Here is a 15855-nt window from a genome sequence, read left to right as displayed (position 1 = left end):
AGCCTTTTGAGTAGCTAGGATTATAGGCATAAACCACTAGTTTATATCACCTTCTTAATTATTCCAAATTGTTTAGAACTTTATCCCAGATACATCATTTTCTTCTGCTTGCCCCCTTCTTCCCCCTAGTTTCTTCTCTTTCTATGTCTCACTGGGTTTGATCTTAGGGCTCCCAAGCTTCTTAGGCAGGCACTCTTGACAGTTAAAGTATTTCTCTGGTCCCAGATTTTGCACTTTTTTTTTTTTGGGTCCAGTCATGGGGCCCGAACTCTGGGCCTGGGCACTGTCCCTCAGCTCTTCAGCTCAAGGCTAGTGCTCTACCACTTGAGCCACAGCGCCACTTCCAGCTTTTTTTCTTTTTGCTTATGTGGTGCTGAGGAATCGAATCCAGGGCCTCAGGCATGCAAGGCAAGCGCCCTACCACTTAGCCACCTTCCCAGCCCAGATTTTGCACTCTCTATACCCTCTTTTTTTCATACAGTAGTAAGGACTCTGATTAGGCCTTTAGCATTATACCAGAATTCTCCTCAAGCTCAGTCATAACTGTAGTGTCTTGGACTTTTTTCTCTTTATGAATTTACTTAATGTTCTAAAATACATCTTCATATGGCATATATATGAGAGGTAAACTGAATACTTAACTGATTAAAAATAATTTGTTCAATTTGTTTTATAGAATTTGAATGTGAAAATTACCCTTTTTTTTTTTTTTTTGAGTCCAGTCGTGGGGCCTGAACTAGGCCTGGGCGCTATCCTTCGGCTCTTCAGCTCAAGGCTAGCGCTCTACCACTTGAGCCACAGCGCCACTTCCGTTTTTTTCTTTTTTTGCTTATGTGGTGCTGAGGAATCGAACCCAGGGCCTCAGGCATGCAAGGCAAGCACTCTACCACTGAGACTCCTTCCCAGCCCTTTCTTTTCTTTTTTTTAAATAATTTTGTGTCTGTTGTACAGAGGGGCCACCATTTCATAAGTTGGGTAATGAGTATATCTCTTTATTTGGACAGTGTGACCTCTTCTTTACTTTATTACAGTTTCCCCCCTCCCATCCCTGCCCACAAGTTATAAGATCTTTCCCACATAACATGATTGCTTTGTTCACTCTTCTTCCTTTTCTGTGCCTTCCCTTTAACTCCCAAAAAGAAAAAAAAAATTACCCAAAGTAAAAACAACACAGTCACCACCAACAACAACTAAAAAAAACTGTTTCCTTTTCCTGGAGTTTGTTTCAATAAATAGTATTTTAAATGTTCTAGGAAGTTACACCTTTGTGTTCTTCCCCTATGGATAACCCCCTTTTAGTCTGATTGTATATAAATGCCTAGAAACCTATATAAGTTATCATATCTATTTTAGATCTAGTTTCCATATAAGAGAGAAACCATGTATATCTCTCTGAGCTTGGCTTACCTCACTTAATATGATTTGATCTAGGTCCATTCATTTTCCTGTAAATGATACAATCTTACTCTTTCTAATGGATGAATAAAATTCCATCATGTATATCCCACATTTTATTAATCTACCCATCTGTTCTAGGGAATCTAGACTGTTTCCATAGCTTGGCTGTTGTGAATAGTGTAGCAGTGAACATAGTGCACAAATATTCTGACTTGTAATGATCTGAATAGATGCCCAGGAGTGGTGTAGCTAAGTCATAGAGAAATTTTAAAACAGCTTTTTTTTTTTTTTTTGCTGGTCTGGGCCTTGAACCCTGGGCTGGAGCCACTGTCCCTGAGTTTCTTTTTTTTTTTTTTTTTTGTGTCCAGTCGTGGGGCCTGAACTCTGGGCCTGGGCGCTGTCCCTCAGCTCTTCAGCTCAAGGCTAGCACTCTACCACTTGAGCCACAGTGCCACTTCCGGCTTTTTTCTTTTGGCTTATGTGGTGCTGAGGAATCGAACCCAGGGCCTCAGGCATGCAAGGCAAGCACTCTACCACTGAGCCACCTTCCCAGCCCTCCCTGAGTTTCTTTTGCTTAGGGTTAGTGCTCTTAATAGTTTATTGGAGATGGGCCTGTCACAGACTTTTCTGCTCAGGCTAACTTCTAACCCTGATCCTTAGATTTCAGCCTCCTGAGTAGCTAGGATTATAGGTGTGAGCCATCCCTCCTTGGCATATAACAGCTTTTGGAGGAACTTCCAAGCCATTTTCTAAAGAGGCTATACTACTTTAATTCTCACCACACATCCCCACCAACATTTTTTTGTTCAAATTCATGATGATGGCCAATCTAACTGGCATGAGATAGAATCTCAGAGTTGTTTTGGTTTACATTTATTTCCTTTATGGCCAGGGATGTTGAGCATTTCCTAATATGCTTTTTACCACTCATACCTCTTCTAAGAAGTCTCTCCTTTACTCCCTTGGTATTTAGTGATTGATTTATTAGCTTTGGGAGGGGTTAATTTCTTGAGCTCCTTGTATATTTTGGATATTAGGCCTTTGCTTGAAAGTATTGCTGGTTAAGATCTTTTCCCAGTTTGTTGGCTGTCTTTCTAGTTTAGTAACTATGTCCTTAGCTATTCTGAAACTTTATTTTGATGTAGTCTCACTTACATTCTTTCCTAGCTGTTGTAGCCCTAGGACTCTTCTCAAAAAATTTCTGCCTACTCCTATAAGCTCTAGTGTTTCTCCTGCTCCCTCTTGTAGTAATTTGCAAGTTTTATGTCTGACGTTGAGGTCTTTGATACATTTTAAGTTGATATTAGTGTATGGTGACAAACAGGGATCCACTTTTAGTTTTCTGCATAAAGATGTCCAGTTTTCCCAACACCAGTTATTTTTCTTTTTTGGGGGGGAGAGGGGTCCAGTCGTGGGGCCTGAACTCTGGGCCTGGGCGCTGTCCCTCAGCTCTTCAGCTCAAGGCTAGTGCTCTACTACTTAAGCCACAGTACCACTTCCGGCTTTTTTGCTTATGTTGTGCTAAGGAATCAAACCCAGGGCTTCATACATACAAGACAAGCACTCTACCACTGAGCCACCTTCCTGGCCCCATTGGCCATGACTTTTAAAATAATAATAATTTCTAAATCCTTATTATTCAATCCTTTAATTTGCATTTTCTGCTTGGGGAGCAGAATTTTTTTTTCCCTCTTTTTCTGTTTCTTCCTACTTCAGCCCGGTTATACTAAATTCCTTGCTAAAACTTCAAAACAATTCCTTATTACCTATACATGCAGTAAACAATTTGAAATGTTCCTTTATAGTTCTTTTTTTTTTTTCTCTCTTTCCTTTTCATTGTTTCTTTCCCCAGTTCTCCTCATGACTTTGTTTTTTTTTGGTTAGTCGTGGGGCTTGAACTCTGGGCCTGGGTACTGTCCCTCAGCTGTTCAGCTGAAGGATAGCATTTTACCGCTTGAGTCTCAGCACCACTTCCAGTTTTCTGGTGGTTTATTGGAGGTCAGAGTCTCACGGACTTTCCTTCCTGGGTTGGCTTTGAACTGTGATCCCAGATCTCAGCCTCCTGTGTAGCTAGGATTACAGGCACCAGGCTGTGCTTTACCACTTTAAGCCACAGAGCCACTTCAAGGTTTGAGTGGTTAATTGGAGGTGAGAGTCTTCTAGGGGACTTTTCTGCCTTGGTCTGTCTTTGAACCATGATCCTCAGATCTCTCAGTCTCCTGTGTAACTACATTTATAGATGTGAGCCACCAGCACCTGGCACACTTTAACATTTTTTATATAGTTTGTCCGTGATAGTGAGGTATGTATGAAGCCATTCTTCCGGACTGTTCTAATTTGCACTTACTGACAGTGAATGCTTTGTTAATTATTTGTAATATCTTATGAGATGGTTCTTTATGTCTTTGATTGGTTTCATTTAGTTCGTGATTGTTTTAAACTTACAAAAGGGTTACAATTACATAGTCAGGTAAAAAGTACTTTTTTTTTTTTTTTTTTTTTTGTCGGTTGTGGGTCTTAAGCTCTGGTGGTTTATTGGAGATAAGAGTCTCATGGACTTTCCTTCCCCCAGCTGGCTTTGAACTGCCATCCTTAGATCTTAGCCTCCTGAGTAGCTAGGATTACAGGTGTGAGCCACCAGCACCTGGCCAAAAGTACATTTATTTTTGGATAGTGTTACCCTTAGTTGATTTTTTTTTTCAGTTTGCTTCTCATTTTTCCTAGTAATGCTATTGAGATCTCTCATTTTTAAGATTTATCCCAAAAAGAGAGTTAAATTCTCTAAGTTTATGTTGAATCCTTTGACTGACATTGATTTTTCTCCCCTTCTCTCTCCCCCTCTCCATCTCTCTTTCCCTCCCTTTCTCTTCTCTTTTCTCCCCTCTTCTCTTCCTTCTTTCCCTCCTCTCTAACTCCTGCCTTCTCTTCCTTTCCCCTTCCCTCTCCCTTCCATCTTGTCCTCCACTCTTCTTTTCCTTCCCCTTTACCCTCCCCTGTTATTTCCTCCCTTCCCCTCTTCTCTCTCTGAAAGCCTTGACAGATCCAAATGCTTCTGCTGCTCAGCAGGCTGTTCTCCAGCAGCATCTCAATAGTCTAACATATTCACCTTTTGGAGACTCTCCTCTCTTCCGGAATCCCATGTCAGACCCCAAGAAGAAAGAAGAGGTAAATTCATTCTTTCTGTCTTTGATTTAGAGGAGTCTAAAAGAAAAGTGATTTATCCATCATTGCCATAGAAGTGCCGTAGTTAATGGCATTTCTAAGTAAAGTGTATTCTCTATAGTTCTAAGTAAAGTATATGTTATATGAGAGCACTGCTATTGTTTTGTTTTGTTTGTTATAAGACTGTTGTTTAATCTCAGGATATCTTGCTTGCTAGACATTACTGCTTGCATCACTCTGTGAAAAAAAAAGTCAACAACCCTTTTTTTCAAATACAGTCTCATTCAAATACAGCCTAGATCTTGTTCCTCATATTTATGTTCCCCATGTTGGATGGCAGGCAGGTGCCACTATATCTAGCCTTTTCATTTCATTATGTATTGTTTTGGTACTAGTATGGTTTTTAACTCAGCCTTATGCTTGGTAGGCATTCTACCACTTGCCATCATCACTTTTTATTTTCATGACTTTCCGAATAGTCTCACTTTTTCCTCAGGCCAGCGTGAATTGCAGTTATCCTACTTAATGCTTGCCCTGTAGCTCGGATGATAAATGCATAAACACTATATACCCAGCTTTTTTTTTTTTTTTTTTAATTGATATGGACCCAAGTTGACTTCAAACTGAAATCTTTCAACGTAGCTAGGATTACAGATGTCAGCAACCATGTCTGGCTGAGCAGTACACTGTAACACTTATAGTTGTACATTTTTGTATATAGACAGAGACAGCATGTTAATGAATAACCTATTAGGAAGTTCTGGTATTTTGTCCTTTGGGTCAGAAATGACGAACCCTAAATCTCTTGTAAATAACAGATTCCCAAACTTCTTTGTCTTAGAGCTTGTAGCCCTGCAATGTCTTTAAGCCTGAAGCTACTCCAGATTCCTTAAGGGCACCCCTTCTGTGAACCTTAGATAGGGCTCATGGAATGCACAAAATTGGGCTTACATTCTAAAAGATGAATAGCTGTAGGTTTTATGTCGTTTATTTACATAATTTTTGTGGGTAGGTACCAAGGCTTGAACAGTCAGGGCTTTGTGATAACTTGGCTTGCTTGCTAGGCAGGCACTCTATCCCTAGATCCATACCTCTATCCCCCATGAAGTATTATGACATGTCCTCAGTATGGTCTGTTAGGATAGTACTTTGGATACAAATCTCCTCTGATAATTGGTGCAATGCCTTTTCCAGAGCTCCAGTGATGCCTGCTTTCTACCCAGGTCTTACTGTCCAGGTCTTAAAGTTCCAAGAGGCACAGGTCTGGTTCATTGCTTAAAGAATGGAAGGTTGAGCTTACTGCATTCTTCAGATGCAAAATGCTGGGCTTCTTGAATATGTGTCCATGTCATAAAGTGGTGGGATGGTCCAGGAAAACTATACTAATTATAAATAAGGTTAGAGGACATCTCAGAATTCAAAATGTTATGGATTCATTGTGCTACTGTTTCTGACCTGCATGTGCAAATAGCATCCTTATTTTGTTACTGGGAGCTACTTTTGACCTTCCTGCTTAGGGACAATTAGACAAGGATAGATAAAGGGGGGGGGGGGGTGTACAGTGTACATCGCTAAAACACGAAATCCTTCTCCATTCCCACTTTCTTCAGTCTTGTGCTCACCCCATCTCACCCTGACCACTCAAGCAAAAAAATATAGGTGAGGAGGCAAGGTGCAGTGGAGATGATAGTTATGTAGATCAAAGTGGAAAAGTGCCATAGACTGGTTCAGCTGACATTTGTAATCCACTTTAGGCCCTGTTTGGGTTCTGGTGCACAGTAGCCTTCAGGTACTGTCTGATTCAGATCCCCCTGTCTTTAGGTACTCAGAGCAACATTAGAGTTCTTACAAAGTGGGCTTATCAGATAGGCTCTGGGACTCATTTTGGGGATCCAGGTCAATCTCCTTGGTACCCCAGGGTTGGCAATGAAATACCTTTGGCCCTAACACAGAAAATCATCAGTTAGATCTGAGAAGTCAAGTCAGAGTTGGATCTGAGCACAGAAGAGATAAATTTCAGGATGTTTCTGTAAAATGCCTTCTTATGGAAAGAAATGTACAAAATGTGCTTTTAAATAATTTAAGAGATTAAAATTAGATATAATTAAAAAATATTTTGAGCTGGTACTGGGACTTGAACTCAGCTAGTGGGCACTGTCCCAGAGCTGTTTTTTTGTTTGTATGCTTGTTTTTTTTCCCCAAGGCTAGTGTTCTACCACTCGAGCCACAGCTCTACTTTAGACTTTTTATTGGTTATTTAGAGATGACTCTCATAGCCTACTGCTGTGGCTGGCTTTGAATAATGATCCTCAAATCTCAGCCTCCTGAGTAGCTGGGATTACAGGTATGAGCCACTGGCACCCAGACAATGTAATTAATTTTTGAATCTTTAATTTTGGTCAGTCGTAGGGCTGGAACTATGGGTCTGGGTGCTGTCCCTTAGCTCTTCAGCTCAAGGCTAGCACTCTACCTCGTGAGCCACAGTGCCACTTCCTGTTTTCTGGTTGTTAATTGGAGATAAGAGTCTCACAGACTTTCCTGCCCAGGCTGGCTTTAAACCATGATCCTCAGATCTCAGCCTCCTGAGTAGCTAGGATTATAGATGTGAGCCACTGCACCTGGCTGTAATTAATTTTCAAAGGACCCATTAAAAAAATGCTTTTCACTAGGCCAGAAAACAAATTATTTTTGCTGTATCAATGAGGCAGAATAACAAACAATGGAACAGTTATTTGACTGGAGGTCAAGGCTCAGGGTTTTCATCAGCCTTAAAGTAAAGCAGGTATTTTCCTTTAATAATTAAGTAAACTAAGGTTGAGAGAAGCTGAATTTGTTGTTGTTGTTGATCATGGGGCCTGAACTCTGGGCCTGAGCGCTGTCCCTCAGCTCTTCAGCTCAAGGCTAGCGCTCTACCACTTGAGCCACAGTGCAACTTCCAGCTTTTTCTGCTTATGTGGTACTAAGGAATTGAACCCAGGGCCTCATGCATTCAAGGCAAGCACTCTACAACAGAACTACATACTAAGCCTAGTAATAACATTATAATTTGGTGCTGGTCCTAGGGCTTGAACTCTAAGGCCTGGTTGCTGTCCCAGACTTAAGGCTTACCACTTGAGCCACAGCTCCATTTCTGACTCTTTGGTGGTTAATTAGACATAAGAATGTCAGTGAGACTTTTATTTACAATAAACTACTCAGAAAAAGCCAGAAGTGGTGCTGTGGCTCAAGTGGTAGAGTGCTAGCTTTGAACAAAAGAAGCTCAGGGACAGTGGTCCAGGGTTGAAGCCACAAGGAACCCCCCTCCCCCCAAAATGTATTAAAATAGTAAATTTAAACCTCAGCTTCCTGGGAGAGATATAGATACTTAGGGCAGGAGGCCAACTCAGGCAAAAAGATAGTAAAAATTGTCTCAATGAGCCTGGTATGGTGGGATATGTCCGTAATCTCAGCTACACGAAGGGCTGTAGGTGGATTATTATTCTGTGCTATCCCCAGCCAGAAACATGGTGCTGTGGCTCAAGTGGTAGAGCGCTCACCTTGAGCTGAAGGGCTCAGAGACAGTTCCTAGAGCCAGAGTTCAAGCCCCACGACCAACAAAAAAAAAGGCAGGGGAATGGCACATATGAAAGAGTGTTTGTCTAACAAAGCATGTAGTCCTGAGTTCAAATTCTAGTACTGACAAAAAACAAAATGTAGCTGGGCCCAGTGATTCATACCTGCAATCCTAATTACTCAAGAGACTGAGATCTAAAGATCATAGTTCAAAGCCAGCCCAGGCAGAAAAGTCCTGAGACGCTTATCTCCAAGTAATTACAAAAGCTGTAAGTAGGGGCTAGGAAGGTGGCTCAGTGGTAGAGTGCTTGCCTTGCATGCATGAGGCCCTGGGTTCGATTCCTCAGCACCACATAAGCAAACAAACAGAAAAAAGCCGGAAGTGGCTCTGTGGCTCAAGTGGTAGAGCGCTAGCCTTGAGCTGAAGAGCTGAGGGACAGTGCCCAGGCCCAGAGTTCAGGCCCCATGACCGGACCAAAAAAAATAAACAAAAAACAAAAGCTGTAAGTAGAGCTGAGAGACAGTGTGCCCAGGCCCTGTGTTCAAGCCCTAGGACTAGCACAACAAAAAAAATTACATATGATATTGGTAAGAGCATAGGCATTTGGGTGATATTGGTGATTGGACGTCAGAAGGTGTATCCTTTAACTTTGATATGTACAGGGCAAAACACACGAACCAAAGATACCAAATTGTAAATGATCACAGAAAACATCTTAACAGTCATTACTGGCAAAAGAATAATAAATTGTGATAGACTTTATATGCTAGTCATCATTATTTAAAGTGAATATATAATTTTATTATATACTGTTTAGGAAAACCAATTAGATCATCTTGAAAAATGCTGTAGAAACATTGGAGAGATACAATTAATTTAGTTGTGACTCTACTAGCTTAAATTTTTTTTCATGCTGTTTTTCAGAGATTAAAGCCAACAAATCCAGCAGCCCAGAAGGCTCTTACTACACCTACTCATTATAAACTGACACCTCGACCTGCTACCAGAGTCCGACCAAAGGCTCTGCAAACAACAGGCACATCCAAATCCCATCTGTTTGATGGGCTTGATGATGATGAACCATCCCTTGCGAATGGAGCATTCATGCCCAAGTGAGTTTGTTTGTTAACATAAATATTGATACAAACTAAATATAAAATACTACATAATTGTTTCTTTAAATGTACTATGGAACTTATGAAGCCCAAGTTAGCCTTAAATCTCAGATCCTGGTGTGTCAGCCACTCAGGTGCTTTGATTATAGGCTCTTATACCAGCTTTGTTTTTGTGCCCATACCTGGGCTTGGATCCAAGACTTTACACTCTCACAGCTGCAGGTGCTTTAACACTTGAATCCCACAGCTCCATTTCTGGCTTTAAGGTGTAGAGATAAGAATCTCTCAGGGCTGGGAAGGTGGCTCAGTGGTAGAGCGCTTGCCTTGCATGCATGAGGCCCTGGGTTCGATTCCTCAGCACCACATAAGCAGAAAAAAAAAAAAAAGCTGGAAGTGGCACTGTGGCTCAAGTGGTAGAGCACTAGCCTTGAGCTGAAGAGCTGAGAGACAGCGCCCAGGCCTAGAGTTCAGGCCCCACGACCGGACCCAAAAAAAAAAAAAAGTACTCATTGTCTTGCCCACGTAGTTGTAACTCCTCTGTACGGTATTTTCAGAATTAAAAAAAAAAAAGAATCTTAGATTTGTCTGCTCCAACTTGCTTCAAACCTCAATTCTTAGAACTCATCCTCCTCAGTAGCTGGGATTATAGGTGTAAGCCACTAGTGCCCAGCTTCATTTTATTTGAGTTTGAAAACGCAAGAGGTCTTGGAGAATAAAAATAGTTTAGTTCTTCCCAGAAACAATCATAATTACATAAAGTACTTGGTGAATAGACTTACAGTTTTACTTCTTATATATGTTTTATTATTTTTTTTATTTTTGTGCTTGTACTAGGGCTTGATCTCAGGTCCTCTAGCTCTAACTTGGCTTTTTTTTGCTTTAGGCTGGCTCTCTGCCACTTGAGCCATATCACTACTTCTGGCTTTTTCTGAGTGGTTTATTTTGGAGATAGTCTCACAGACTTTCCTGAAATGGCGTCAAAGTGAAATCCTCAGATCTCTGCCTCCTGATTAGCTAGGATTACAGGTGTAAGCCACCAGCATCTGGCTAATGTGCCCTTTTAATATTTTGTTTTTGTCAGTTATCTTCCTGTAGAACATAAGCTCTACATAGATAAGGATCTTTAATTTTTTTTCTTGTAATTTAAATGCCTAGAAAGATTTCCTTATCTTAGTGATTAATGAGTATTGAACACAACTGGGCCTTATGAAATATACTTGCCAGTAGAGCTGAACAATAGAGAATCTGCCTTTACTTCCACAGGTACTCATGGAAGAGAGCACCTTAAAAATGTGGTTAGAGCCAGGCAGTGGTTCAAGCCTGTATTTCTAGCTACTTAGGAGAATGAGATCTGAGGATAGCATTTCATAGCCAGCCCAGGCAGGAACATCCTTGAGACTCTTATCTCCAGTTGACCACCAGAAAAACCTGAAGTGGCACTGTGTCTTAAGTGATAGAACACTAGCCTTGAGCTGAAGAGCTCAGGGACAGCACCGAGGCCCAGAGTTCCAGCCCCAGGCCCAGAGTTCAAGCCCTACAACCAACCTCCCCCCCCCCCCCCCCAAAAAAAAAAAGGTAATTATCTAAAACCAGATCACTTTGAGAAATTTTTTTCTTTTCTCTTTGTAGGAAGAGCATTAAGAAATTAGTTTTGAAGAACCTTAACAACAGCAATCTCTTTTCTCCTGTTAATCGAGATTCAGAAGATCTAGCTTCACCATCTGAATATCCAGAAAATGGAGAGAGGTAAAATGAATTCTGTTGAGTTTTTTCTCTTAAAGAGCACTCAGATTTAGCATGCTAAACTCTTTGCCAGCCCTAGGGCTTGAGCTTTTTCTGTGCTCAAGGTTAACACTCTACCAATTGAGCCACAGTGTCACTTTGGGCTTTTTCCGCTTATGTGGTACTGAGGAATCAAACCCAGGGCTTCATGTATGCAAGGCAAGTACTCTACCACTAAGCCACATTCCCAGCCCTTTTTTTCCTTTTTGGCAGTATTAGAGTTTGGGTTTGAGCTGGGAAGGTGGCTCAGTGGTAGAGTGCTTACTTTGCATGCAGGAGGTCCTGGGTTCCATTCCTTAGCCCCACATAGGCAGAAAAACCCAGAAGTGGTGATGTGGCTCAAGTAGTAGAGCACTAGCTTTGAGCTGAAGAGCTGAGGGACAGCTCCCAGGCTCAGAGTTCAGTCCTCAAAATTGGCAAAAAGAAAAAGAGTTTGGATTTGAACTTAGTGTCTACACTTGATAAGCAGGTGCTCTACCACTTGATCCATGCCCAGTCTTTTTTTCCCTTCCATCTCCCACTAGTTGTATAGTTCATTTTCAACATAGTGTTTAGTGAATACCATTACTGCATTTGTTCACCATTTGTCACTCCCATTTCTGTGCCCCTCATAACCCTCCCAAAGACATAAATGAACAAATAAGACAAAAAAAGAAAATAAAAACAGCAACAAAAAAAAATCCTCTTTTCCATTTCCTGGAGTTCATTTCAGCAAATATTATTTTGTATGATCAGAGGCACATAGGCATTGTACCTTGGTGTTCCTCTCCTAGGAAGAGTATCCTCCTTTGATCTCACTGTGTGTGAATGCCTAGAGTCCTGTATCCTTTATTATGCTCCATTGTATTTTAGATCTAGCTACCACATGGAGATTCCAGCCCTTGGTTTTGTTTTGTTTTGTTTTGTTTGTTTGTTTTTTGGTCACTTGTGGAGCCTGAACTCTAGGCCTGGGCGCTGTCCCTGAGCTCTTCAGCTCAAGGCTAGCACCCTACCACTTGAGCGACAGCACTACTTTTGGCCTTTTCTGCTTATGTGGTGCTGAGGAATCGAACCCAGGGCCTCATGCATGCTAGGCAAGCACTCTACCACTGAGCCACCTTCCCAGCCCCCCCAGCCCTTGTTTTTAACTGTATATTTTTTGTCTTTTCTTTCTTGGTACTGGGGATTGAACCCAGGACGTTGCACTTGCTAGGCAAGTGCTTTGCCACTGAGCTATATCCCAGCCCCAGCCCTTGTTTTTAAAAGAGATCTGAACCTAAAATTTTATGAAACTTTATGAAGATTAGTGAATGTTGCATAGAAGTATTACTGCTTAGAGGCATCTAGCTGTATGTGTATATTTTTGCTTATCACCTTGAGTCATACCACCAGTCTCTTTAGTACTTTGAACTTTAAAGTATTTGGAATTCTGGTTTAGTTCTGCAGAACTATTTTGTATATATCTGTATTGTTTTAGACAGGGTTGTAACACATTTGACGCTTCTCACTTTGGTAAATTATATTTATTTTGTCTGTGATGATTACTAAAATAATAGCCAAATTAAAAAATTAATATAGTGTTTATGGGCTGGGAAGGTGGCTCAGTGGTAGTGCCTTGTATGCCTGAGGCCCTGGGTTCGATTCCTCAGCACCACATAAGCAAAAAGAAAAAAGCCGGAAGTGGTGCTGAAGAGCTGAGGGACAGTGCCCAGGCCGAGTTCAGGCCCCATGACCGGACCCAAAAAAAAAAAAAGAAAAGAAAAGAAAAAGAAAATAGAAATAATAATTATGACTTATTTCACATGATTATTATGTATTAATTTTAATATATGAAATTACAGACTAATGCCAGATATTTAGTAAAGGTAACTTTATCGTTGTTATTACTGCTTTTTTCTCTTCCTTTTCAGATTTAGTTTCCTGAGCAAACCTGTTGATGAAAACCATCAGCAGGATGGAGATGAAGATTCTCTTGTATCCCATTTTTACACTAACCCTATTGCCAAACCAATTCCTCAAACTCCAGAGAATGTTGGCAATAAACACAACAGCAACAGTGTGGATGATACCATTGTTGCACTGAACATGCGAGTTGCTTTGCGAAATGGCCTAGAAGGAAGTAGTGAAGAAACTTCCTTCCATGATGAGTCACTGCAAGATGACCGAGAGGAAATAGAAAATAATTCTTACCATATGCATCCAGCAGGTCAGAGCACATACTTCTTACACATTTGGAATATGTTTAAAATAATGTCTTTAGCTGGGAACCCATAGCTCATGCTTCTAATCCTATCTACTTGTGGCTGAGATCTGAGGATCTAAGATTTGATAAACAAATCTGTTTTTTTCCCAGTCCTGGGGCTTGAACTCAGGGGCCCGGGCACTGTCCCTGAGCTTCTCTGTGCTCAAGGCTAGCATTCATTCTACCACTTGAGCCACAGCATCACTTCCAGCTTTTTCTCTCTATTTTGTACTGAGGAATCAAACTCAGGGCTTCATGCATGCTAGAAAAACACTACCACTCAGCATATTCCCAGCCCCTGTGAGATTCTTATTTCTAGTTACCTAGTGAAAGCCAGAAGTTGAAATGTGGCTTTATTGGTAGAGTTGAGCGTAAAACCCAAATGAGAGCATAAGGACTGGAATTCAAGCTCCCCAGTAAACACACGAATACAAAAGTTTGTTTGAGTTGTCTTAATTACATATTTATCACTTTAGAGAGGAAGTTCAGGTTCATGTGACTTTTGCCCTTAGTAGCAAAAATTTCTTGAAATAAGACTTCCACAAATTTGACCTCACATCATCATATACAAAGGAGCACATTGATTTCTAACTTGTATATGTATATTATAGCTGAAGAGCACTTCATCTTCAGAAATGGAGTGGCCTCTGCATTTCAGAAACTAGTTGTAGACACATTTTTCATTTGATAATAGTCAAGCAAAATCTGAAGGCCCCGAGTTCAAGCCACAGTACTGCCACAAAGGAAAAAATGCTGTTTTTAATTATCTTAAGAGTCAGTAGCCCATTTTATAGCCAAAGGAACTATTCCTAATTTTATAAATTAAGATGGATTACTCATTACATTCTAAATTAAAATAAGAATGCTAATTATGTTCTTCTCTGTAGTTTAAAGTATTTGATAAGAATACTTACCATGTATTACATTGAAATAGTAACTGTTGCTGTAATTATTTTATTTAATGACCCCAGTTCTATACATTCTCTCAAATACCTAAACTACAAGTTTGGGGTGTCTTCCATCTTTTGCATTTTTTTCTGTATGTATGCAGTGTCTCATTTTGGTTTAAGTAAAGGCCATTACTTTTTTTTTATCATTGGGGTTGAACTTGGTCTGGGCATTGTCCCTGAATATTTTTGCTTAAGGTTCACACTCTTAACACTTTGAGCCACAGCTCTGCTTCCATTTTTCTGAAGATTAAATGGAGGTACAAGTCTCATGGACTTTCCTTTCCAGGCTGACTTTGAATCATGAGCCTCAGATCTCAGCCTCCTGAATAGTTAGGATTATAGGCATGAGCCACCAGTACCCAGCTCTTTCTTTTTCTTTTTTTAACTGAGATAAAAATTTATAGGTAAGGAGTGCATCAATTTTAAGTGGTTCATTTCAGATAATTTAGACCCGAAATAAGATAAAAGCCTCTTTCGGTTTCATAGATTTCTTTGCCTATCCTTGACTTAATGTAAATGCAGTCATACTACAAAGACTCTTGTTTGTTTGTTTTAGATGGGGTCTTGCCCAGGCTAAGCTTGAACTTCTGGTTTCAAGTGATCCTCACCTCAGCTTCCTCAGTGCTAGGATTACAGGTGTGTGTAACCACACCCAGGCATATTAAACTACACTCAACCATATGTTATTTCTTTCCTTTCTCTTTACTACTGGTGCTTCATCTCAGGACCTCAAGATACTAGGCAAGCACTCTACCACTTGAGTTATGACCCTAGTCCTTTTTTTCCCTTCGAGTACTAGGGCTTGAACTCGGCTGGGCTCTCTATACCTGAGCTTTTGTGCTCAAGGGTAGTATTCTACCACTTAACAAACTTTTGGCTTTTTTAGAGGTTAATTTGTGATAAGAAACCTTCCTACTCAGTATGGCTTTAGATAGTGATCCTCAGGTCTGACTCCTGAGTAGGTAGGATTATAAACCTGAGCCACTGGCCCACAACTTTATATATTCTTTGGACTTAATAAATTTTAATGAAATTTCATTTGAGTAGCATATATTGATGGTTGGTTCCTTTTCATTACTTTGTAGTAATTCATTATATAAATATGGTATACCTTTCTTTGTTAACGAGCATTTAGGTTGTTTTGCAGTCATTATTGAAATGTAAATTTTTTTAATTCAGTTATTTGTTTCCTTATAGATCTTTTGGTGCCCTTAGAAATAATTAAAATTGCAAGTAGTAATATTGGTGAATTTTTAACCAAGTAGATTTGTTACAGTTATTATGCCTTTGTTTGTTTTGTTTTGTTTTGTTTTGCCTTGCCGGTCTTGGGGCCTGAACTCTGGGTCTGGGCGCTGTCCCTCAGCTCTTCAGCTCAAGGCTAGTGTTCTACTACTTGAGCCACAGAGCCACTTCCGGCTTTTTCTGCTTATGTGGTACTGATGAACCAAACCCAGGGCCTCATGCATGCAAGGCAAGCACTCTACCACTGAGCCACCTTCCCAGCCTCTGTCTTTGTTTTTAAATACCCAGTTAATGCAGATTGTTTGCTGCCACCCACTTCGTGTGTGTGTGTGTGTGTGTGTGTGTGTGTGTGTGTGTGTGTGTGTGTGTGTGTGTGTGTGTGTGTGTGTGTGTGCTAGAGCTTGATCCACTTAAAGATATCTGCCTACAGAT

At 40.6% G+C, this 15855-nt stretch overlaps 1 protein-coding gene across 3 annotated transcripts in view; it reads left to right on the top strand.

Annotated features, from left to right (window-relative positions):
* Positions 1–15855, top strand: part of Nup98 (nucleoporin 98 and 96 precursor) — a 119513-nt gene that overhangs the window by 49842 nt on the left and 53816 nt on the right. For all 3 annotated transcript variants that reach the window (XM_042687605.1, XM_042687598.1, XM_042687589.1), the window contains exons 13-16: positions 4430–4563; positions 9038–9225; positions 10858–10974; positions 12900–13195. In XM_042687605.1, coding sequence (XP_042543539.1) covers positions 4430–4563; positions 9038–9225; positions 10858–10974; positions 12900–13195 — 735 coding nt within the window. The remainder of the gene's footprint in view (positions 1–4429; positions 4564–9037; positions 9226–10857; positions 10975–12899; positions 13196–15855) is intronic.

The sequence above is a fragment of the Dipodomys spectabilis genome, unplaced genomic scaffold (assembly GCF_019054845.1).
Source record: "Dipodomys spectabilis isolate Male_0828 unplaced genomic scaffold, ASM1905484v1 ptg000003l, whole genome shotgun sequence".
Taxonomy (NCBI): Eukaryota; Metazoa; Chordata; class Mammalia; order Rodentia; family Heteromyidae; genus Dipodomys; species Dipodomys spectabilis.
This window is presented reverse-complemented; position numbering and strand designations above follow the sequence as displayed.